Source organism: Cyprinodon variegatus, unplaced genomic scaffold (assembly GCF_000732505.1).
Source record: "Cyprinodon variegatus isolate N-32 unplaced genomic scaffold, C_variegatus-1.0 Scaffold46, whole genome shotgun sequence".
In the NCBI taxonomy this organism is placed as follows: Eukaryota; Metazoa; Chordata; class Actinopteri; order Cyprinodontiformes; family Cyprinodontidae; genus Cyprinodon; species Cyprinodon variegatus.
Genome location: NW_015150499.1, coordinates 1,345,529 through 1,371,934, shown reverse-complemented (window position 1 = coordinate 1,371,934; position 26,406 = coordinate 1,345,529). Strand labels below are relative to the sequence as shown.

The 26,406-nt window shown below is 37.1% G+C and overlaps 1 protein-coding gene across 1 annotated transcript; it reads right to left on the bottom strand.

Annotated features, from left to right (window-relative positions):
- Window positions 1-2,465: 2,465 nt before the first annotated feature.
- LOC107081998 (RNA-binding motif, single-stranded-interacting protein 1-like) lies at window positions 2,466-21,610 on the bottom strand. Its single transcript, XM_015370404.1, has 13 exons — window positions 21,253-21,610; window positions 17,652-17,815; window positions 15,647-15,705; window positions 11,269-11,360; window positions 8,861-9,018; window positions 6,017-6,096; window positions 5,363-5,478; window positions 4,435-4,484; window positions 4,254-4,341; window positions 3,997-4,047; window positions 3,317-3,427; window positions 2,700-2,780; window positions 2,466-2,618 (listed from the first exon to the last, which is right to left on the bottom strand). The coding sequence occupies exons 1-13, from the start codon at window positions 21,301-21,303 to the stop codon at window positions 2,547-2,549; spliced, it is 1,173 nt and encodes a 390-aa protein (XP_015225890.1). The 5' UTR covers window positions 21,304-21,610; the 3' UTR covers window positions 2,466-2,546.
- Between the last annotated feature and the right edge of the window lie 4,796 nt (window positions 21,611-26,406).

The following is a 26,406-nucleotide window of genomic DNA, read 5'->3' as shown; positions in this document are numbered from 1 at the left end:
TACAGCTCTGTGAAAATCTCGTATTTCCTCAATCTGTCTATACAAAACTCTTCATAAGTTAGAACAATTTCATATAACTTAATGGATGTTTAATATGGTGGTTACTATTATGAGCTTTTTTTCCCTTAAGCACCTTTTTAGCTCTTGACCCATACTATGGCACTTGGTTCAGACACCACTAGCAGCATAAACCTCACTAAGACAGTATTTTTCATCAGTCTCAGGCATTACATAGAAAATCTCAAGTATTACCATAGTTGGCCCTTGACATTTGTTTCAGATCCAGGCAAATTACAGGGGCAATACTTTATATTAAAAGACTAAACCTGTTTTTGTTTTTTCACAACAATGCAATTTTTTATTTTTTGGTCTAAAACAATTTCTGTTGCACTCCAGAGTTCCAAGTTGCCATAATAAAGATGCCAACATGAGCCGTGAAATCATCGCTTTAGAAAACTAGTGACCCCAAGCTGTCGCTCTCCTGCAGTTCCCACCAAGTCATTTTTTTTGGAACATCATCGCCCTTGCTTTTCTTACTTCTAGCCGTTTTAAAGTCTTAATAATTTCTTACTTTTTATATGGGAAAGTTGAATTGGGAAGCCATTTTCCTTTTTAGGAGTTCCTTTCTGATTTTTGTTTTTATTGATTAAAAGTTACACACACAAAAAAAAAAAGTTAAGCATCTATCATATTTGGAAATGTGCCTAAAAGAGACACCATGTACTCATTAAAAGTTCTTGTATACATTGGGGGGAGTCAATAATTGTGGCAGTGGCAAAAAACAAAAACAACAACTTTGTCTTGGGCCGCTGACTCAACTGCTCCCCAAAAGACAGAATCAGTGTCAGAAGCACTGCAAAAACTTATTAAAAAGATTAATAGATTTTTAAGAAGGGCAGCAATATCTGTTGAGATTGCTCTAACTCAATCCCTGGAATCTTATACGTATAAGAAGGCTCTAAAAATAAAATGCAGCTGTCCTCTTATTTGATTCTAACTATGCAGTCATACACAAATAACAGGAAAAGTAAACACCTGTATGCAGCCAGCTCCTGAGTTTGGAGTTTGGTCTGGAAGGACGGGCTGGACCTGCTAACCCGACCGGATGCAGAGGAGAAAGCAAACTCTGAGGTAGATCACTGGTCCGGCTGGCGACCAGTTCAAATCACAGGCTTTGAGGATCAAACTTTAAGCAGAACACTTGCTTACATCCACTGACTTTAAATACAACTATTTCCTTTTAAAATACAGTGTTGTATTTGTTTATTTGTTGGAGCATTTTTTATTTTAATTAAACATTTTCCATTTGTTTCTGTAATAAAAATCTGCTGGCACACCACCGCATGTGTTTGTGTTCATACACTGTAAAAACGATCTAGAAATAAGTAAAGATTTCTTAAATTAAGTGTTTTTACCCTTAATTTAGTCAGGTTAAAAGATGATTTGCCAATGGAATGAGATTTAAAATAAGATAATTAGATAATTTGCACTTGAAATAAGACGATGCAATTTTTTTTTCTTTCCTCAATTCTAATCTTTATGAAAGGCACAGTGTCCAAACTGTAGTCTAGTTTGAATCCCTCAAACCCTGGTTAAAAAGACAAATCTTACAGTCATTGATTGAAGAAACAAAACATAAAATGATTTAGTTTGTTTCCTAACAAAGAGCAAGGCGTTATAAATCAGAATATCCAGCCAACTCATTTTAGTGGTTTTTTTGTAAGGCTTTGATTGTTCTTTCACTATAATGTCTGTTTTCTTTTCATTAAAAAAAGAACGGAAATTATACTTTTGCCGTTAAGAATGACAACTATCACCTAAAAAAATACATTTATTCGGTCCAAATTCTTTACCCTGCCAAGTTTAATTTAAACTACCAAAAATATACCATGATAAAAAGCTAGAAAATGTCACAAGAGAGTTTTAACATCCATGCAATTTAAGGCCTTAAGCTATAAAATAAATATTACTTTCAAAAAAATAATTACATGTAGTCAGTTGATTCAAGCCATTTGTTCGGATATTTTTATACCTTTACATTGGGCCTAGGAGGGGAGAGCCAGTCTCTGTATTTTCCTTTTGTCTCCAATTTACTACTACTTCTGACTCTGGGCAGCCATGTCAAAGCAATGGAGGAAAATTCAAAGAGAAGTTGCTTGAAAGAGAAAACAACACTAAACACTTCAGTTTAGCAACACACACACAGCATGCACAACGCATTTTCAAAATGTCTTTTAGAGAAACCCAGGAAAAAAAAAGTTAAAATAAAAAGTATTTACAATCTTGGAATTTACATGAATGGAAACGAGAGTCTTTTGCATCCTGTGAGAAACCCCAGTAAAAACATAAAAAAAACAACAACACAATCTTATATGAAAATAAAACTCTCAATAAAATATGAATCTTTTGATAATTTCAGATAAACTCTGAAGGTATAGGAAGAGAAAAAAAAAAAAAAAAAGAAACAGGAAAAAAATAAAATCTTTAGCGTCCACTGGGTTTAGAGATATGATTGCTTCTGCTCACGTCAAAATGTTACCAAAGCACTACTTGGTCTGCTGGTAGGAATACGGGGAGTGACTGTCGGATGAGTCCACTTGAGTCTGGACACCATTTTCCTGGAACACACCATGAGATCAACTTTAGCCTTGAGGTTTTTGTCTTACAAGAGAAAACTGCATCGTCTCAAATTCACCCACCTCAGCAGGGACAGCTGCTGGCTGCATGTGTGTGTACTGTTGGATATAAGTTCCTTGCATAGCTGTGTTGGCAGCCATGAACTGCAAATATGAGAAACAAACACGTAGAATATTTTCATGGTTAATAAGAGCTAACAGTAAGTCAACAAACTATCTTTTTGGGTCCTTTTATGTCTATGATCTGAAAAATGAGGCTGAAACTGTGGAACTGGACATATCTTTACAATGAAATAAAAAAAAATACGGTCGTTCATGGATTGGATCCTCCAAAAATTGAAATACTGATGTAAATTTATGTTCCTGATGAAAAAGCCCATAATCATCAATTATTAGGCTATTTAAAACAAAGCATTAAACATTGTGTACATACAAAACTAACAGGAGAACAACACCTGCTGTAAGCTTTGACTGCACACAATTAGTTGCAGCATTTTCAATTGAATTATAAACCAGTCACGAAAAAGAGGGAATTACACAAACCTTAAAAATCAGTTTCACACCTTTTAGCTCTAAGTTTGAGGTCCACTGATCTATTACTTTTTAGAAATGAATCACATACTTTTTCAAAGCTTTTTCTATTAAATAAGTGCAAGCTCATCTCTGAACCCATCTCTTACCGCTCCTGAACCGCCTAGAGACAGGTGACCCATCTGCTGAGTAAGAGGGCTCATCATTGAAGTAGGCTGCAGTGACACAGATGGGTCTATAGATGGCGATATCACCGCACCCTGCAGAAACAGGAGGATGGCAGAGAAAAGCATTTTTTAGTCCCAAAATGTCTAATAAATACATTTTACTCTGCATCTTAGATGCTTAGAGAATCCTTTTTTGATGATAATGACAGTTATGCAAATAAAAATACATTAACCTGTTTTTCTAGATGAACGTTACATCAGAGCTTTGTAGGGAGTGAATATGTAAAAGTGAAATCTGAGTATGCCTGTGCTCACAGCTGACAGAGCTGTCTGTGAGCATCTTGGCTGGCCTGATTCCTCAGACAGTGTTTTCTCATCTGCTGGCTAATTACCAAACCTGGAAAAAAAAAAACAGCTCTTCTCTCAATTTAGAGCCATCTGTTGTAAAATATTAAGCATCTGTCATTAAATGCACTTATCTATAAAGACTCTCCAAAGGAAGTTGTTTTCACATTCCTGCACAGACGGTTTACCATTTTAGCTTCACCTTTTGCCTAATCTTCCACGTATGTTTTCAGAAAAATGTTCCGGTTTTGTTACAACAACAGAGGGAAATGCATTAGAGGAGTGATCGGGGGAAACCGGGATATAAATGCTCTTACAGGATGCTGCATGATGTAGGGTTGATGGGACATCCAGGAAGGGTTCTGCACCTGAAAAAAATATATAAATATGAATAAAACAAAATAATAAACACATTTTTTTTCTTTCATTACCACAGTAAATATGCTATATCTAATGATTACATGCTATTGCCAACAATGCGGAAGGATAAAAGGTCACGTTGCCCTCTGTCTTTCTCCTGATATAGCACACTGAAATGTGAACTTCTATAAAGAGCTGCAAAGACAAAACAAACCTGATATGTTGAAACTGGAGACATGTATGGAGACATGGACGTTTGAGCGATCATTCGGCTAGAAATACTGTATGGAGCTGGAAAAAAGCTATGAACAGAGAAGCACATGCATTTGGAAATGGAAATGGTTGACTTCAGTTAGGTGCAGTCATTGCAACTATGCGCTTTAATCTATGCTTACCCATTTTGCATAGCAGCTGTGTTGGGGTCGTATGTCAGCGTCATTCCAGCCTGACACAAAAGAAGTCACAAGATTAGCATCTTCAACTAAGCTAGTAGCCTCCAGCAAGACAAATGAGGGTACGGTGGATGGATTAATGGATGAATAGATAGTTGGATGGACAAACAGGTTCATAGATAAACCCATGGAAAACTGGATGGACGGATAAATGGAAGAAACGAGTAATGGACTGACACATGGACCAATATACTTCGGGAAAATTGCATAGGGAATTAAGTACAATAAATAATTGTCATACTTTTGTTTTCTTTCTAAATATCTATCGAAACAGGAAAACACTTCAGAGTCCAACTCAAAGTTTATCAGAAGTAACTTATCATCAGTCCAGACAGCTGAACTGACATTAGCCTGTTGGTTTAGGTATTAGCATCTAATAAAAGGGAAACAACAGCAAAGCAATTTGATCAAATCATGTTGAAGGAATGTCCTGAGCAAGGCAGTCAAGCAGGACTGGGGACAGTAAAAGCTGTTCTCAGAAACACCTGCTGACTGGACTGAACCCACATAACCGGAAACGTGACTTGTTTGACTGCATGCCTTTGGTTAATCAGACTTATCATATACTGTATCTGCAGGTTAAATAACAAGGCCAAATGGAAAATTCGGTTACCAGGAGACTATTCATAGACTCATTGCATTGAGGTAAATGATAATTACAGCAAATGTGAAACAAATTCACATTCTCATCAAAATTCATTAGAAGGCTTGCAAAATATATTTTATTGTATTTTTAAAATCCCTTTAAAGTCAGAAAGGCTTTAATAAGTGAATATGCCTTTTCAAGCTCACTGCTACATTATCTATGAATTAAAAAACAACTGATCAGGACTTGAACTTTGCTAGTTATGTTTCCTGAGCCCCGACTCACCAATCTGGAATCCAAGTCTCTTCCCCAGGCTCGACCATTCTGGCCAAATTTATGATGACTTTGTCTCTTTTTCTGTCCTCCATCAGCAAACTTGCACAACAGTGGCTCAGATGGTCCTAAAGAAGGAGGGAGTTGTAAGGACTGTGTAATAAAGGACCCTTTTTTATTACATAGCACTGCCACAACACATATCATATTCTGGTGTATGTCAATCCTTTCTATCCAGCCTTTTAACCCATGAAGGGAGGGATTATAGGTTTATTAAGTAGCCTGGGAACTGAGACATATAATTTAGCAGGTGTGGAGATGTAATCTCCTACCCTTCCTGAAGGAGGCTTGGCTAGCAAAGACTATTTCAGTCTAATAATCCAATTAAAAAGCTTGGAGAGGTAGTGGTAGCTGCTTTCACTTTTGTCTTTGCTCTGCACTCTGAGCTGAGTGCTTACAAGCTGCTTACCACCAGACAGACTGACTCCTTCTGGATGCATTAATCATGTGACTTGCCACAGATAAAGCTCCACCCAGTAAAGAGAGGCTACAGCCATAAAATATGAAACCTATTTCAATCTTATAGATATATAGAACAGCAAGGTAGAATAACTAACATTGTAACAGCGGTGTGGGCCTTGTAACAATCCTTCACTATTCTCTTACCTGGAACACCTGCAGGTGTTTTGATAAACTTTCCATTAAAGTGAGAAATTACTGCTTCACATTTTTCAGTTGACTCCAACCTGCACACAGAGAAAGCAAACGAAGTATACCATATTAGCAAATAACTCGAGTAACAAGAGCAGCTCAGGTGCTTTCCTAAAACAGTTTCCTGTGCAGCTTGGTGGAAGTGCTGCTGTACCATTAAATACAGCTAAAATCATGACTTATGGAGTGCAAAAGTGCGTAGTCTTAAGGGCATTTTATCCAAACACACCTACAGGAACACACCCAGCTACAACAATTCCAACAAAAGCACAATAAGTTTTGCTTTTAAAATTGTGATCTAGGCTTTGTCTGTCCAGCCATTCAAATGTCAGGTTGTACAAGTACGACTGGTGAAAGCCAAAAATTATATGCAGTAATTAAGTCTTACAATCACTCTAAAACTATTTTTAAAGGGAGTTTCTAGTTGTACATACATTTACATCTCAATCTGTTTCTGTTTAATGCTTGTGAAAGTGAGACTCCTACTTGTCTGTTTTCCTGGTTCTAGTACTGTGTGTGCAGCAATGAGCTCTTCCTGTTTACTGGTTAAAAAAAAGAACAACTTTTGACCTTAAAGAAATGTCAGATATATTCTGTGGAAATTATTACATGCAGATCGAATGACGGAAGAAGTTTCAGTAATCAAAGGTAGCTAAAGTATTTAAATCCCTCCAAGTTGTACCTTTTACAGATCACTAACTGAGGTTTATACTGTTGGGAATATTTATGACAAAGCAACACATATAAGGGGATAACTTTAAAGAGGAAAAAATAATACATCTTTTAAAAATATTTCTATATAAAAATCTGAAAGGTGTGGCCTGCTTTTGTATATAGCGCACTTGAGTTCAATATCTTGTGACACCATGTTCTGCTGAGACAAGAGCTGCGAATCTTTTGCGTTACATTTGTACCTGCTTTGCACATCTAGTGGCAGAAACTGCTTGTCCTTGTGTTGCAAAATAGTTAACACTTCATTCAGCTTTCGTCAAGTTTGTCCAGCTTCTCGGTTTTTACTGAAGACAGACATCCCGACTTCATGATCCTGTCAATGCTGCATTATTAAGAGGAAATGGTGGATTCACCCTGAAAGGAAGTGACTTTTTCCTTTAATTGCAGTGTCTCTCTGTCAAAGGCTTTCTCTCACATTTAATGTGTCTCTCTATGGCTTCCGTTCAACGGTGGTTTAATTTTGCAACTCTTCAACAAAGAACAGATTTGTTAAGCGCAAAATTAAAACCCTGTCTTTTAGGCTACGTTCACACTGCAGCCTGAAGTGACCCAAATCCGATTTTTTGCCCATATACGACCTCAATCTGATCTTTTCATGGCACTCTGAACAACACATATCCGATTTTTTCCTATGCGACCCAGGCCACTTGGCTATGTGGTCCTGAATCCAATACGAATCTGATCTTTTCAAATGCGACCTGTGTGTGAACAGCCAGGTCGGATTCATCCGACCTGAACGTCATTAATACCCGACAGTGGTCACTATTATGCGTCTTGCTACGCAGAAGCGACAAGCAAAACAACAACCATGGCAGATGATGGTGCAGACAGCAGTATTTATGTTTAACCATATTGAAAAGATTGTGTTTTTATGGTTGGAAAAGACCGCCTGATGCACACAGGGACTACCATCCATGTTTACTTCCTGAAAAAAGAGCACGCTGGCCTGTGACATCATTGCGTCCTCTACTGTGCATGTGGGACACTTGCATTGTATGACTGCAGTCTACACAGGAGATCACATACAAGTCGCATATATTTGGAAATGTGAATGGCAACGTAAAAAAATCGAATTTCGCCTTAACTCCTTAAAAGTTCCAGTGAGTCGGTGTGGTAGTCGGGAATACCTGACTCGAGACTAAGACCAAGGCCAAGATAAAACCAAAAAGAAAACATTTTTTAGGAAGTTGGTGTAAAAATAACAATAATAGGGTTCTTGCTGCAAATGCTCATGGAAAATCTCATTAGAAAGCTAATTATTATCAACTCCAGACTAAATGTTTGAGCTTAGCTTTTAATGTTAGGTGCACTGCCACAATGCGTATAAGGACCTGTATGGTAGAGGAAAGTCAAATACATGCCTAAATGAAGGTAGTCCTCATCAGACAAGGCAGTCAAACAGACAAATCTGAAGAGAACATACAAATGGCTAAACATTAACTAACCTAGCAATAGGTGAAGCCAGGGTGAGGGGAGGCCCAAGCAAGGAACTGAACTCGGTTAGTGAATGTTCTTTCTCTGTGCTGTTCAAACAGAAACACTGAAAAAGGTTTCTCCCTCTCCTCTCACCGGCAGCCCATAGAGACATCACTGGCACTGTTATCATTTTCTACGTTAAAAAAAAACTTTTATTGGATCCAATTGAATTCAGACTGAATTTTAACGCTTAGTTGTTGATAAAATAATGTTCTGCAGCTGTATACTGCTCATGTCAGGCAAGTCCAAGAGCAAGAAAAGACTTTGGTTACTATGAGCCTTCTCTCTGTTTCTCTGATTAATTCCTGTCATTTTAGTATTTTTTTAAATAAAATGTGTTTAACCTAACCCAGCTTTTTAGTTTTCCCTAATTGTACCTCTGGTCTCCATTGTCCACATGATGCTGTTTACCCAACAAGCCTCTGAGGCATTGAGAGAGCTACTGGATTACACAAATAAACGTTGTGACTTCTGAAGGCCATCCATTGGCTTTTATTTTGGGGTCTAGCACCAAATAAATATCAGTACACAAAAAAGCAGGTTTATAGAGTTTTATGTTCAATCTAACATATATAATAGCAGATATACAACCTTGCAAAGCCCACTCCTCTGCTGACTCCATTGGGGTCCCTTAAAATGCGAGTGGATATAACTTGGCCAAAGTGCTTCAACATATTCTCCAGCTCCTGCTCATCCATAGACAAAGGCAAGTTGGAGATGTAAAGGTTCGTTGGATCCTGTTCCTGTTGCTGCATGATTAAAAAGGGGGGAAAGAGACAGATTAATGAAACAGAAAATGAGAAACTTGGGTACTTGTGCAAAAGAAGGGAATTTCACTTTAAATGTTTTTAAATTTAGAACCTCTCCATTTTGGGTTTCTTCATGCATTGCTTATCTAAAAGTGTTGCCACTGTTATTGTTAGGGGTTTATGTGGGAAAGGTCAGTGGGATAAAAAGATCTGTACGTGCAGCCAACTGTGGATGGAGCTTCGGTTCAGCTGACTTCCTGCTTTATTTTTTTTAACACCATCAGCAGAAATATGAGACACAGCTATAGGTCCTTATAAAGAAGTAGTCTCTTTTAACTAGTTGTTAGAGGCACTTGGATCTTGACAAGATACTTTTGTTCTTATTTTAAAAGATAATATAACAAAAATATCTCATTCAACAATTAGCAGTCAAAAGTGTTTGATAGAAGGAATTATGAGGAATGCATGTATGATTTCCCTGCATGTTAATAGAAACATAACCTTAGTTAGATATGCAAGTTAGATATTTATGGCTTTTAGAATTTTCATCTTTGCCAAGAAATTGGCTGTTCTCAGAAGAGCTACTGGGGAACATTAACAACACTCCTCTTTAGTGTTGTAGTGGTAAAAAGGGTAAAGGTTACCCATTTTCAGTATTGCAAAGGTCTTAAAAAAAAAGGTTAAAGTTCAGAAAATATGAAAAGTTATTTCAAGTAGAACTTTCTTTTCTATGAGAACATAATGGATTAGGCTGCTAATAAAGTCTAGAGTCTTAAAATAAACCGATACAGGGAACTCCAGCATTTTCTGCTCTTTTTTAAAAGTTAGTTAGGAAAAAAAGAAGCAATCTAGTGCTATTTTGTAGATGTTTAGAGGTGAGGGGATCAAAATGAGCCTAAACTCAACGTTTAACACAAAGGTTGGTCTCTTTTATCCTATTTTACTTCCAACCAGTGTAGCAGGGAACATGCTGAATCTAGACATGATAGTAGTTTGAATGAAATCACAGTATACCCTGCCGCTCACTAATACAGATCCAAAAAAATAATGTTTTAGTTAGTTTTACAACAACTGCTCTGCTTTCTGCTGCTTCCACTACAAATAATGAATTAAGGCTTACAGCAGTAACGCTAAAAACATATATGTTTAATGAATGCTCCTTGTAAATGATAAATACTGTAAAATCACAAATAAACTCTTTAGGTGCATCTTTGTTAAAATCAGCTGTAACGTTGTTGATGACCCTGCTATTAAAAAGAAAGTTCTGCTTTCTAGATATATGAATGGTCTCACAGAGAGTCCCCACTTATCTCTGGAAAAGTGATGCATGAACAACCCTACTGAAGGATTGATTGATTGTCTTTATTGATCTCACAGTGATGACTTGGTGGATTGAAAAAACAAAAACAAAAACAAAACATAAAGGGCTCAAACTTCTCAGTAGTAAAATTAAAATATGTAATATAGATTCCATATATTACAACAAAATGGCTAAGTTTTTATCTTTCGATGCCTGATAGATACAGAGACTACAAAATGAGGTAACCGGTGTTTTTTTCTTAGTTGATGCTATGAAGGGAGCTGATTTCCCCCTACTTGTTCCTGTTGCTATAACAACACACATATATTTACTTCCCTTTGAGAAAGGTTATGTTAGAGCCGTTCTCATACTCCTAACCCCATACTGTCATTAATAAAACTTGAAAAACACATAATAAAACTAAATCGGCTCTTGAGCAGATTTGGACAATTTTTCTCCTGAAAACAACTCTACAAATAAACTTCTTGAGATAAACAGAAAAGGCTGAGGCTTTTTTTGTAATAAACTAGATCCCAGTTAATACACATATTCAGACTAAATGAGCTCATCTTGTAATATTACCACTAATCAGTGGCGCCAATGATGGACCCTTGAACTTCACAAAGAAACATCAGCTGTACTTATTCAGGTTAGTGAAGGGACGACTGTCCATGTCTAAATAAAGGTAGTCCTCATCAAATTAAATATAGCTCATTAGTTGCAACACACACACACACACACACACACAAACAGAGCTTATCATTCTCCTGCAAGATTCAGCTGTAAAGCATTGATTAAATATGTGAAGACATTTGTCCATAAAGCATACAGTTAAGAAATCATATGTTGCTGATTTTCCCCACAAAGACTCCCTCATCCTATAGTTGATGGCAGCATTGCTGAGCAGCTCGCATGTATCAGATATCCAGATGAATCTGTCATAAGCTTACCTTGGCCATCTGGGCCTGGACACCAGACGTCTTTAGGGCTGCCACGGCTTTCTGGGCTGCAGCAGGACTATCAAAGTCCACAAAACCGTATCCTGAGGAGATTAGATGGACAGTTAGGATGCCGTTTGATATCTTGCACATTGAACCGCAGAACTACTTCTGTGTTTCCCCTCTTTGTGTTTGGTAGCAACGAAATCTCAAATACATAGCTCACATGTGTGTTATATTAATATTCCCTCTTTGGTCTCTGACTTTTTAATATTTTATCAAGTCAAAAATTTCCTTTGCAATTTATGCAAAATTCTCAAATGAAGTAGAACATAAATGGGTCCATGATAATCCAATTAATATGTAAAAGATGCAGTTCACAAATTATTTAAGCTCTTTTCACACAGATACCCCAATAGAAAATAGAGTTTAACCGACTGCTCTCAGCAGATTTATTATGCTTGGTGCTTTGCCTCACAGTCATGAGGCAAACATGAACATGGGATGAAAGATGGATGGCAAACAGAATTAGATCATTTAAGACTATAGATGGGGATGCATGTTATGTCATGGGGACCCAGAAACAAGAGTGGAATAACAGCAAACATAGTTCACGTTTCGCATGGCGGCAACCAGTATAACACAGGGAGATGTTAGCCTTACTTTGTTTTGTTGCAGGAAAGAGTTGAACAAGAGTTGAAGCAAAGATGGTATCTCAAATCACTCAAAGCAATGTTTTTTCCCCTTTCAGGACTGCCCCAGAAATGAAGAAGTCATATGAGCCACCAACAAACTGCTGCAAGCCCTGCAAACCCTGCATTGTTTCCCCAAAAAATCTCCCCAACCACTGCCCCAACTCAACACATCCAAATCTGCTAACTTCACTTCCAAACGCCCCAGCTAACCACCACTGTCATAGTAGAAAAATCTGGCTTCGATTGAAGCAATGTTAAGATAGTTTATTTCGCTGTTTTATTATTTTTTTTTCAATGCTGCCTAATAAGCTGAGCTACACCTTTGAATTATTGAGCCCTAAGCCCATTTTTCACAAAATGACATGCTCTGATCAAAGTGACTATATCTTTGCAACCACAAGGCCTATTTGAATAAATTTGGTGTCAAATTTAAGAAAACTCTTAAACGGTGATGTGTAAATATTAGTATATGTGTTAATGATGAAGAGTAAGTAAAGATGGCACAGCAAAATTTCAAATCTAGCCTGAAAACAATAAAACACATTTTTAGCATCAGGAACTATCTGACATGATGTTTTGGAAGCTATTACTCTCTTTCAAACTAACGTACAAACATGTTAACACTGGTTTTGCAAAGATCTCCAATTCTAAAGTGAAGCTAAACAGAATTACAGAGGTGTTTTTCACAAAAAAAGTTCAGGTAAGGTTGCCAAAATGGCCATTTGGCACAGTTGGCACCATCTGTGCCATCTGCATTTTCTCATGAAGAAAATGTTATTTTTTATTTTTAGATCACTAATAATGTTGAATAGAGTTGAATACAAACATTTTGGCCAACTATTTAAACATTCAACCACACAAACACATCTGCGCCCTCGCATTTTCATACTACCATGCTGTGTATGGTTCCAGGGGGATAACTCTGCCACAGATTGGTTGAGTTGGAAGAATCATACGTCAATCCAATCTTTAGAGCCAGTAGACTGTATCTAGACTAAAGTGGGTAAGATTGACAAAAGTTTCAGCCAATCAGAGCCAAGCGAAGGCAGCCTGTTAGCTTTATCAGGCACCTGGATTGGTGGCTTGCAAAGACTACTGAATGCTCAAGACATGTGGATATGCCATAAGTTTGTTTTTCTGTTGCAATAGAGATCGCTTTCAACGAAGCATGTGTGGATTCACCAGTAAAACTTTGTTTTTGCAGAGAAACAGCAAAGTTAAGAGATATTTTAAATAATTTTATAAAACTAGTTTCTGGCTAAGCGGTTTTAATCTCTTGCTGCTTATTGGCTTGTATCTCTGCAATGCTTTGGTTCATAGGAGATTGGAGAACATGACTCGACTCTACGAAGTCTCTTATTTCAATTGATGTGCATTTTTTGAATGGTTTTATTGTGGGTTGTGGCTGTGGAGACAGAAATGTAGTTCATGGGTTGCTAATGTGCCATGTACTGTTCTTTACACTTAATTAATTTCAGTATAATGTTTGTTTAGCTTTGCAAGTTTTACAAAGGCTTGTGCTGGCTTGTAGCCTAGATTCTACAGTTTAATTTGATATGATACATTGCTATATTGGTTGTCATTAATGCATCGTTTATCACTATTGTTGATGAGTAACAATGATGCGGTATCTTAAAAGGTACCCCTTGGTTTCAAAGGGTTAAACCTGATGTTAATATTTTGGCTTAGGTTTGTAAAAGTATGACATCTTTATTTCAATAAGTTTTTAATTACTGAATTAATAAAATGCTAAACTATGACAAAAGATAGTCATCTTAAAATAGCTCCCTTGTGTTCCAATAGCCGCTATTGCTAAAAGCATTTAGAATCAATCATTTAAATACGGTAATCAATGGTTTCTGATTAGGCATCCTGCAAAATTAGACTCTATTAAGTCTAGATTAGTTCTAGATTCTTCTAGATCCAATCTAAAGTCTAGATTAGCTTTAAATGCTATAGCTACATTTTTTTCATCAAAATGATTAATTAAAAATAATCAAAACAAATCCCCAGAAACGGAAGCAGAATCAAAGAAAAATATATAATATAAAAATAATTTTTTATTCATTTTGATGGATACAAAATATGTACATTTTACAACTGGTTATGATGAATAAGTTGATACAAAACGATTCTGCATTATTAGGAATAGTAGATTATATTCTTGTGAGTCTGAGCTCAGGCATTGCCAGACAGTATAATGTCTGCATTATCTCTTAGATATAGCTTTGGTTATAGCTATGGAACTATTTGTACAAAGCTCATTAGTTTCTTGCATCATATCTATTTTTGCTGTATAGCTTTTGTTGAGTTTATCTAGCCAAGTTAAGATTTGAGAATTGAAATAAATTTAACTTGGAGTTTAATTATTTTTGCTAATAGTTTCTTATATTTTGAATGTGAATGTGCAGATTGAGCTATTTTGACAATACCAGGTCTCTTTTATTCATTATCCTAACACCACAACCTTTTGGGTTACAATGAACTCTAGGAGAAATTACCGAAGAAGTCACTGTGGTCAGATGAGATCAACCTGAAAACTCACCGCCCACACAGTGAAAAAAGGAAGCTGTCTAGAGTTGATGAGATGGTTAATAGAGTTAAATACAGGATAGTGACTGCAGAGGAGTTGAGGGAAGGGGTGGAGGTTCCCCTTCCAGTAAGGCAACAATCCTAAAGACACAGGCAGAACAGCAGTGGAAGGACATATTCATGAATAAGAATGGCCCACTGAAAGTAAGATCAAAATTCAAAAGAGATTATGTTGCAAATCCTCTATAAATTTCCATTTACAGAGACTTTATCCTGGTTGAACTACTCTCTATAGAAGACTAGTCCAGATCTGTCTTTAGATGTGTGATGCTAGCAGAAAGATGCCCCAAGAAATGAAGGGTGTCTCTGTAAGATATTACTAAGGTAGCTAAATTCAAAACGGCTCACACTTTTAAATGCGTATTAACATACAGGTTACGGTTCTGTGTGTGTGGGGTGGGGGTGGGGGCTTCGTGTGTGAGTTAGTGATGTGTTTGTTTGGCTGAAAGAAAAAAAAAACAGCTGAGGATGCAGATACTGCTGGCTCAGGTCAGCTCTTTGTCCTGTGGGGTGCAAACAGGGTGCACCTACACACTTTGTCCTCCGCTGCTTGTTTTATGTAACATTAATTAAAATCAATTGTGAGAAATGCAACGGGTTCTCCCGGCTGAGTCCAAGTGCAAACTATTCCTCTACATTTCACTTTAAGCTTTGCTATGGTTAATACTAGAAGTCTTCAAAACATTATCGCAACTACACCAGGAAATGTAGTAAAATTATAAGACACACTAAAATTCAAGATATCTTAATCTGTATCACCAAATCTACGCCTTCCTCAAAGTGACAAAGCCAATATGTCCTTTTTAATTTGCATGACCGGCTACCAGAATTGGACAAACTCAACTAAGTTTTACAGCAGGGCAAATGGAAATGCTAGGAAGCAGAGTGGTGGTCTAAAATAACATGATCCATCAACAGCTGTAACCACAGCTCTGATACTTTGGTGAAATATTCCCACTGGATTATCTTTAATGTTCTGGATTTTAAAGAGACTGAAGTTATCTTAATTTGACAGTGAGGGGAGCTAAGTGTAATTTTATACATTTAAACAGAAGACTGGCAGAGAAAAAAAACAAAAAAAAAAAAACAAAGACTAAACACACCTTTGCATTTGTTTGTAGTTTTGTCCAGGATGGCTTTTGTTGATACTATTTTTCCATACCTAAAGAAGGAGGAATAGAGAGAAGATCTTCCGTTAGCAGGCCTATGCACCAGATGCAGACAGTTATATAAAACTCACACAGAGGGAGGATTGAGCAACAATCCATAACATCACTGCAAAAATATGAGAAACAGGAAGTGGTTTCCATGTGGTGCTGAAAACCCCAGTATGTGTGCAAAACACTAATCTCAAGTTGTCCCTTTTTTCTCAAGCCAAACTACACAGATCCTATCAACTTTTATCACACAAAACCTCTATCAGTCAGAACTGGCTTACCATGGTAAAATCTTACTACAGCCCCCACACTTTAAGGTTACTAGAAACTATTTTATATTGCAGTCTCAAAAGGGTTACTTACTGCACGTAGAACAAAGGAAAGCATTGATAACATCTAAAGGAGCAGCAATGCCATTTTTAACTATTCTTTGTGCATAATGCAGCAACTGGTTAGCATTTCTTTTAATTTTACTCATTTAAGTAATACTTTTAAAATTTACTTTGTACAATGACATCATTTCTGAGATAACAGTATTTAAAAAGGCTGTAATCTGAATAGAAAATGCACATTTTTAACGCATATTGTCATGTCAAAACAGGATCATGGCAATCTAAAGGGAGTCTGTTGTGTTTTAAAACAGCTGCAGCTGCTGCAGACACATACCACTATGCACTGTGCCAATCAGTCAGAGGAACACTTTAGCTAAGGATTAAGGTGGATACTGAACCAGGTGAAAAGGCTTGAACTGCTGACCTTCCTTTTATTTCTAAATTCTCATCTTGAACAATCAACAGGTGCAATGTTTACACTAAATGTGCCTCAAACAGAGCACTGCAATACATTTACTTCTAGAGCATATACCTCTTTGGGGGCTTTGTATCTACCAGTTTAAAAAGTTACCCAAAAAAATCCTGAAAATAAAAAACACACTCTTTTTCAAGGTGCGTTTTGAGGTCTTCTTAAATTCAAGTCATAAAACAGAGTCTAGTGGCACATCAGAGTTCTCTTGGATACAATACCCATATTTTGGTTTTGCAGACATCTCGGCACTGACATACCTCCTGCTACCTCTTCAGTTCCATCCAATATAATCTTTGCCATTTCCAAGCATTAAATGCGGCTCAAGGGCTATTAAAAAGAGAGCCTTTCAGATGTACCCCTGTTCCTCTTTGGTAGCAACCAGGCACTAAACAGAGGTAATTCAGTGGTGCATCAAAGTGCACTTAAGCAGCCAAACATTTTTTTAAGGTATGCAGGCCAGTTCAGGCGTCACTCATACATATGATTTCATTTCCTGTCAGCTTCCATTCAGTTCCATCGAACTTTGTCTGTTCCAGTTTTAGAACATCATTTAGACCTTACCACTAAAAAAAAACTAAAAAACACAACACTTTTGTTGGACACCCCAGATAATTTCTGATTAAACCAAACAGAGATGGTCGGTTTTGCAAGGGTGTGCACACAACCTTACACTGCTGTGAGTAAGCGAGGTGTGCTGTATATCCTGTTCCCACTTCTAGATTTTGTTCTGGCTTTTAGGTGCATTGGAGGCACATCAGCTTCAACATTATACCCAAATAACTGATCATCCATCTGATTTTAAAATGATTTCTGCTACAGAGTAGTCTGCCTTTAATTAGAAACAAATGTATGAACTTAGAAACAGTAATCCAATATTATAGATTTTGGCTCGGTTATTACAGCTCTATTGGTAAGGAAGGTGAACGGACATTATCAGAAAAATGTAACAAGAGTAAAACTTTTCAAAAAAAACAAAACACTTACAAAAAAGCTTATACATCAATCATTAAGCCTTTTCACTGTCTTGTATTTCTACCAGTTTTGTCAATAAGTGACAAGCACTGCAAACTCAAACTGGCCAAGGCAGAATAAAGAAATCAATAACTAATCAATGAGAGCTAACATGGAGAGGATGTGTGGTACTCACGGCTGACAGAGCTTGACCAGGTCATGGTCAGTGGTTGAAGGGGACAGACCTCGGATGTAGAGGTTCGTTTTACTCAGAGGTTCCCAGCCTCCTGAGCTGCTGCCGCTGTTGTTGGTGTTTGGGCTGGGTGGAGCCATCGGGTGGGATAACTGGGCAACAGGAGGCTGGCAAGTAGAAACATATAAAAACATCTTTATAATCAAAATACAACTAAGTAAAATTTTTAATGAACATGTACATCGTAACATTTTGATTTAAGATAAGAATCGAAATATAATATTGCTTGCTCACTGTTGCATATAATGAAATGATTAAGAAAAATATGCATCAAAAATCCAGATTAGCTTCTCTTCAGTGCAAAGGGATCTGAAAGCCCTGCAGCAATAGCTTAAAAGAGAACATTTTAAATATAGATATAAAAATACAGGGGTTAGCAACTATGGAGTTATAGCATGGAAGTTCAGCTCTATTTAGTGATTCTGATGCAGACAGCAGTATCGATCTTCCCTTTATAGCCAGTCCCACAGGTATATAGGGAACTCCTTCATACTTAGATGTGTTGCATTTGTTTCTCAAGGCATTATTTTTAAACTTAGCCTGCATTAAATTTAGCTAACAGTTTAAAGCTGAGATAAATGTATACAGATGTGTATAAAATACAACTTTTTCTGACTGTCTAACATAATATCATACTAAATTGTATCTCTTTTAGTCTAGATAGGATGGATTAAATGATTTATATTTACAAAATGGCAGAATTACTGAGTGTTATTACCTTGATAATGTCTTAAAAGTCAGAGCTTTTTAGTGGTAAAGATCTTATTATAATAACAAAAAAAAATCTTGAATGATGATTTCATGGCCTTTGTAAGCTTCACAATATTTGAGTGAAATGTAAAACTGGGCTTTTTTTGGGTTTGTTTTTTTCATTCCAAATTCAATCTAATATGGACAGAAAATACTTCCAAAAACTTGCTTTTATTTTAATCATCCTTGCATAGAGTTGACCTGAATTCCACTAAACACATACCGTGACACATGCTTTTTTTAAAAAGGAAAAGAAAATATGAGGTGCAAAATGTTTTCATAGAAAGGTATTAGAGGTATGTGCAAGTCTCTCAGTTATGAGTCAACATATCAGCACAAAAAGTGATGACATCACACTGTCCAAAGGTAGCAAAAGAGTCCATTGGTTTAAAAAAAGAAAAATTCAAAGACTGTACTGTTCATAAACAGCAAATTAAATTGATCACTCAGTCCTGGGTCACACACCTATGAATATGTTGAAAGGCAACATTTCAAATACAATACCGCCTTGTGTTACATCATCGAAGAAAATCCAAGAGATGTGTTTAGATAGCATCTGTTCATTTATACACGAGTCTGAAGAGCACGAGATCTTCCAGCCATAATGCTGCTCAAAAAGAAGACATCTTTTTTCTTCCTGAGATTAACATGTTTGGGTGGAAAAAAAAGAAGAAAAAAAACAGAAGAAAAGCTATATACCTAGTGAAATTTTTAGCAAAAACTGTTAAGTTTTGACATTGCATGAAGAGCCACTACTCCATTACTCCAAAAGCAAAGGAAAGAGTCCGACCACACTCAGAGATACACCTTTATCTTTGGAGACATGTCTTGTGGTTTGACGAAACGAAAATGGAAGTGTTTGGGCATAGTGACTATTAGTATCACGTAGTAGGGTTTTTTTTTTTATGGGTTGCAGGAGGAGCGACTGGTGTGCTTCCTAAAATAGCATCATGGGGAAAGAACATTATGAGGAAATACTAAAGCAACATCTTCAAGACATCAACCAGAGGATTAGAAGCAAGGGAAAGGAAACCTTAGAGCCGACTTACCTAACATGATTGGTAGGGTTTAAAAAGCAGTAATAATGAACACAAAGAAGCCTGAAACAAACTTCTGAATTTGAAGAAAGAAAAGGAACAATGCTGTAACCAATTCTGCCTATTATTCTGGCATTTACCGGAATTAGTCATTATAAAAACAGGAAATCTTTAGTCTCTTTTAATGTTACACAAGTAGAAGCAAAAGTCCATTGTGTTTTTTTTTATCCACGTATGTCCGGTTTCATATATCTTAAGATTTTTCTACATTTCAGCAATGCATTTTGGGTATTTATTCCATGTGGGTGAGAGAGAGCTGTAATTGTGCAACTTTGTGCTTTCTGTTTAACAAACCCAGATGTCCTGGTCTGGTGGAACTTTTCCCCTTCAGGGATTTGTCCTCCTTCTTACTATCTGATACTGATTATCTCCAACCCACCCCCACTTCTCTGAGGAATCCTGAGCCGAGAGGAAGCTCATGGAATCCCAAGCATGAGGTGGTGACAGGATTGAGCAACCCAAGTCGGGACTACGGCCCAGAAGATCTTCTCTTGTGACCGAACGGTCAAGTGCCTCACATGCCTTTGAGCATGAAACAAGCCTGACCAACCGATGTCTTGTGATTGTCTCCAGCTGATTTTTAGCAATACTCAGGAATCTATAAATTCACTCAAATATAAATCATATAGATTTCAAAGTCATTGTATTAGTGTGCATCATGTGATATTGGAGTACAGATAAGAAAGGAAATGTGTAAAGGAATCCATTGAAGCAAAGACAAATGAACAAAATGTGTGGAAGTAAAAAGTTTTACAGGCAGGTCATAACAAATGCCAAAGTAGTTGAAAAAGAAGAACCAAAGAAACCTGAGCCTTATTTTTTCTCTCCCTCCAGCCTTTGGAATTACAACATCCCCTTTTTCCTGTGAAACTGCGAGGAAGTTTTTCTCTCTTTTTTGTTGTTGTTGTTTTAACACAGCTGGCAGAAAGCTCAGCAACAGCAGCAGCGCTGGAATAGTGGCGGTGGAGGGAGGGATAGGATGGCATCTTATCAGCCAGCACCAGACCAGCAGGGCCGTCATAGGCTCGCCGGAAATATACGCAGGGTTTCCAGTAACAGGCCTCGCCCATGAAGCTCCAGCCACAGGATAAAATACCATGAGCAATGCCGAGGAAATGCGTCCCATAAAAAAAATAAATAAATCTAAAAAAAAATCAACAAGAAACTGTAGAAAAAGAGTTTATCAGCTTTGCATGGTTGAATAATATAAACCCAAATGGAAATATCAGCATAATAATAATCATAATGTTTGATTTGCTCACTTAAAACATCTGGAAACAGCACATTTGAACGCAACTAAAACCCACTTTTAACACCAGCTACTTCAAAGTATCATTTCCTATATGTAATCTTGCTTTTTAAGGGTAGTTGGTTGTTAAAACGATACAAAACATAAGAACTAACTCTTAGTCTGAGACTGGTGTTTATGTAACAAAGTGTCCCGACTGTCTGAGTCCCGTATCCTGGACTAGAGCCAAATAAAATGAATATTTCTTATACGCAATTCAACTCAAATTATGATCAAGAAATTGACTTAAATGAACAAAGGTTCTCTAATGCAACTTTAAAGCTCTATATTATTGCACTAAAGTTGCGACCCCGATCTGCGACTTTATAGTCAGCTTAGAGGAGCTGGGAGTTCTTTTTTATTATTATTATTTTATTATAGTTTTTAAATATAGACTGAGGAGGTTTACCTGCTTGCGATACGGAGTCCTTAATGGGTTTCCTGTATTTGCAAAAATCATTCTCAATGTGAACAAAATGTTACTTTAACTTTAAGTCAGCAAAAAAAAAAAAATCATCAAATTTCGCTTGTGGGTTGAATATTAGTTGAGAAAAAAGGGCGACCTCTTTAGTCAGAGAAAGAAGACGGAAATAGCTTTTTGTCCATATTTGCTGTATCCATGTCCCGGGTTCAACTGTCCGGTTGTTATTAAAACCCCTCTGAAAATGATCCAAACTTCGGTCGACCGGTCCGCGTCCTGTTTGTCTCTCAGGCGGGTTCATTGATTTGCAGTCATCGCTGAGCGCTGGTCTGGGCCGACGGCTGCTACCGTGGGAGAAACCATTTCGGTTTTTGCTGTAGGGGGTGGGACGTTTTTCAAAGGTAGTCTAAACATATTAACTAATCTTCTATATGATGCGTCCACATTATGAGGTTAGTTTTGATGTCACGCAGAAAATAAAGAATCAAAATATAATAGCTTACTTTCTGTTTTTGCTAAAACATTTTACAAGAAGCAACGCTTCTACCTCTGCTGTTTGTTTATTCATACCAAACGTTCCACTATACTCCTCCATTGATTTTTTTTCATTTGTATTTCTTTTTATAAGTAATGAACACCTGGCAGCTAATGTTTTCGTTGATCTTCTAAAAGTTCATAATTTTTGTTTTATGCTAATATACACCACAAGTCTACTTAACGCACTAGAGGAAATGGCAGACATTATTTTTATCCCAAAATTTTTAAAACAAACGCGCATTGATCCCAATCCATTTTAAACCGATCAAATCTATTTCAGCCTGGTTTATCCCAATAAATGTACATTCAACAGCTGTATTAACCCATTATGGGGCAAGATACCATTTTTGATCACTTGCATACCCCTTACAAATGGATTCCCCCCCATCCCTCAGTGAGGTCTAGAAGCACAAGATCTATACTGCTACATGGCTGTACATCTTATTTTGGCATTTGATCAATTAGATGAGCCCTTGAATGATATATTACCTACTGCAAATTAAGTTGGAAAAAAATGAAAAAAAGATAAAAAGCTAATTGAAAGGTAAAGTTAAAAAGTTAATAAGCCTGGTTAACAATTATATTTAGGTTTATAAAGTAAAAAATGTAAGTGCCATTACCAGCATTAATACCTCTAAGGTTATGTCGTACCAAAAAAAAAATATTTTACTCTCAGAGTGTTTTTCATGAATTTCTTATAGAAGCACTTTTGTTATTTTTCTTAATATATTCGGGCAAGTTGGCGTTCCTTATTATTACATTGACATTCATTTTTTGCCATCAAAATATACATATTTTTTGAATGTTACAAAGGTAATACAATCTTTTCCTGGATTCCAATAACACTATTGGCTTGAAGTTTTGATTTTCAAAGTATTTCACTGAGTGCCCTATTAAGGGTTAAGGTTAAGAAAATCAATGACCAAAGTTAGTTTATTCATAAATGGTTACAGTTAATTATTCGTGCGATGCAAACGAGTAAAAAAAACAGGTTCAGACACTCAGTCCAATACACTCTGTCTAATTCAGTACAACGTATTATACAGTGTGGTCAATTGCATGAAAATTATGTGTTGATAAAAAGTTTGTAAAAATAATTTAGAAAATGAACAAAGAAATAAGAAAAGCAAACAAAAAGTGTTTCAAAGTTTATTTAGAAGGCTTGATTGTTTCAATCAAGTCTTCTTCACTAAACTGGAGCTATTCTTAAAACCCAGCATAGCATAAGGAACTTTTTTATTGATTTCATCATTATGGAGTTTTTATAAGGATTGAGTGCCTCATTATTACTAAAGATCATAGCAGCAAATCTTTATTTTTTTTGTGTGTGTGTGTCAACACTTTATGCAATTAATTATATCCTAAGCATTGTGCTTGGAATTCAGAGGTTCTGAGTACAAGCCCCACTCCCACTCTGGGTCCCTGAGCAAGACCCCTAACCCCACACTTTTCCCCGGGCGCCGCGCAATTGGCAGCCCACTGCTCCGCAAGGGGATGGGTTGAATGCAGAGGTGAATTTCTCCAGTGTAAGATCAATAAAGTTCAATTAAATTAAAGCCTCTGTCACACCTTGACGATTTAGCCAGCATATGCCTGGCAAAAACACTGGCATATGTTGGATAAATTATGGGTCAGTTTTGTATAAGTTATAAGCATGCTGCAGCACGCTGGCATATGTCGAAATACAGCGAGTACATAAAGAAATTTTGAGCCAGCGTATACTCATACATGGGCCATTAGTTACAGGTAAGTTATGTGATCGCTGACATATGTTAATTTTAAGTTACTTATAAGTTGTGCCGTCTAGTTTATCCAAAACCTTTGAGAAACTTGTGCATAACTTATGCGTAACTTATCAAGAACTTATCTCCAATGCAATGCAAATATCCAAGTATTTGATGTGTTCCAGATGACTGCTAAACATGTTTGTAACTTACAGCTACTGTATAATGGCATATTGGCAGTGTTTTGGTATGAAAGGGGGTTCACAGGAGGAAACCTTTTGTTCTCCTCCAGACTTCAGGCTGGTTTATACTCACAAACCAGGTCGTCTGCATGTGTATCGCAGTCAATGCAGATACGCCCCCGCCCCTTCCGCAGACATTCTGGTGCACCTCTTCAAAATTGTAGGTGACTGCAGACAGTGCCTCAGATTGGAGGCCTCTGATTGGTCAAATCTATATCCACTCTACACTATGCATATTTCCTGTTTGGTACCTTACCGGTTTGTTTTGTTTGTATAACTGCCACTGTGGAAAACGACTTGTGAAGTTGGACCAGCTAGAAGAACGAGGTGTGCAAATCGCTGGGATCCTTTTTCCACCTGGATTCCCACTCTTTTTCGCTCGCATGTCCTTCCGTTGTCACGCAAACTTGCCCCTTGCCTTTTTCCACTTCCTCTCTGCCTTGGCCGTATGCAGACCCACAGCTAGTTCGTGATTGTCCCTCTTGCGTTGTGGCGTGGAATAACATAGCACAGACCATGCTTCAAAATTGGGCATACATCAAAAATAAATCTGTCATGCCTGTGACAAGCTCACTGCGACATACTGTTGTGGGAGTATAACCAGCCCTGAGTATCATAGGGTGAGCGAGAAGGTGAGTGTAATGGATGCTCACTGCGTTCAGGGCCACGAAAAACAAATTTTCTAGCAGACATAATGCTGAATCTGCTGAACCTTCTTTCTTTTTCCTTTTGATTCCTTTTTGTTCTTTTTTTTTTGGCTTGCGGTAAATAGCAGCTAGCGCATTGCTGACTCCCCTCAGGACACTGGCTTGTGACATTTCATGGGCATTACGCTGCCATGCATTATGCATAAATTAGGCTGAAGTTGGACATAAGTTCTGGACCCGTTATGAATGCTCTATGTATACTCCCAAAAGTGAAAAAAATACATAGAAAGTTCAGCGTATGTCAGAGTTTTAGAAGGTTCTGGGAGGTCAGGCATACACTGGCAGAATAATCAAGGTGTGACAGAGGCTTAAGGCAGAAACCAGACTGTTAGATCTATTACCTATGATCTATGTCTACCCTAGGTAATCCGCAACTATGTTCCAGTTGTTTTTCAATTACCAATGACTCCAATGTTGCTTCAGTTGGCCAGACTTTAACCTTGACTTCCTCATCACTTGGGTGGAGACAAAAATATGCCTTTAACAGCTGAACCCCTGGAAACAGACACTTATCAGGCTAAAACCATAGAGGAAATTGGTAAAAATGTTACATTTCCTTTTTTTTTTTGCTGTACGCAAAAAATTTTTTGGAAGAGGTGACTTCTTTTGAGAGCATCCATCATAACCTTATTGATAGAAGTGATGGCCGTAGAAGAAAAACAGGTTAATATAGGTGTTTCCTTTTCAAAGAAGGCAAATGGGCGGGTAATAGGGTACATATGAACACTTCCACAATAGGAGGTCATCTTTCTCTTGGCTTCAAAGAGATTCAAAGAACTTTATTTGTCACCTAGCCTGGAGAAGTAGGGCAAAAATAAGTTTCGGTATTGCCCATCCAATAAAGAACAAAACACACAGAACACAGACATGTGGGGATAAAGTGTCCAAGGGCCCAAATCAGTTTCTTTAACCCCTTGAACACAAGGGTACCCTAATTTTGGAAAATAATATTCCTTGGTTCTTAAACAACAACCAAGTTATGCATGAGGCACATTCATATACAAGGAAAAACAAGGCTCTGCTAAATGATGGACACAACATTAACCACCCAACAACAACCAAGACTTAGCTAACTGCAGTGTTTGTAGCTGAGCGCAAACACTCTATGGTCTGATAAAAGCGCAGAATACAGAATAAAAGAAAAAAATGAAAGAAACTTTAAATTGCTCACATGGCAAGGCAAGGCAATTTTATTTGTATTGCACAATTCAGTACATGGATAATTCAAAGTTCTTTACATGAATTAGATAATGAAATAGAAGAAAAATAAAAGCTGAATAAAAACAAATAAATCAATTCTACATCAATTCTACATGAGCAATTGCTCGGGTCCTGAATTATGGTTTTCTGGATAATAAGCATTGCAACCGCATATTTTCAAGAAATATTCACTTCACAAAGTGCATTTTTAATGGAATTTTTAGTAGTAATTTTCTCTGTATTTCATATTGATTGACTCTGACTCAGCAAGTGTGGGGTTTTAGATGTCTGAGGTATTCCCTGGAGTTTTAATTTAATTTAAGTACCAGAACAATTGTAATAAACCCTGTAGTTCCCATGCTAAGATTTAGAGAATTCTTTTTGGGCTTGTAATTTTTAAGAAGATTTAATAAAAGGATGCTTTGGGAACAAGAGGTTAATCTTCCTGATTTCAAATTAGGTCCGTTTTTGAGTGTTATTATGTGCTTGCTGTTCTGTTTCACTGCTAAACCAATTAAATACAATATATATTGTCTGTAGAAAAGAGTCACAGAAAAAATCCTCAGGAGTCGATAATGACATCAGTGTCTGTTTAATGAACACCTTAGGCCACTTTCTACGTGTTAAGTCAACCTAAAGGAAGCAAAAGGTCATGAAGAGAAGTTAATCAGGCCAACCGGAGTCATTAGGTCGGCGTTAGCGGAAAGGGAGTGAGCTCTGATTCAGCACTCT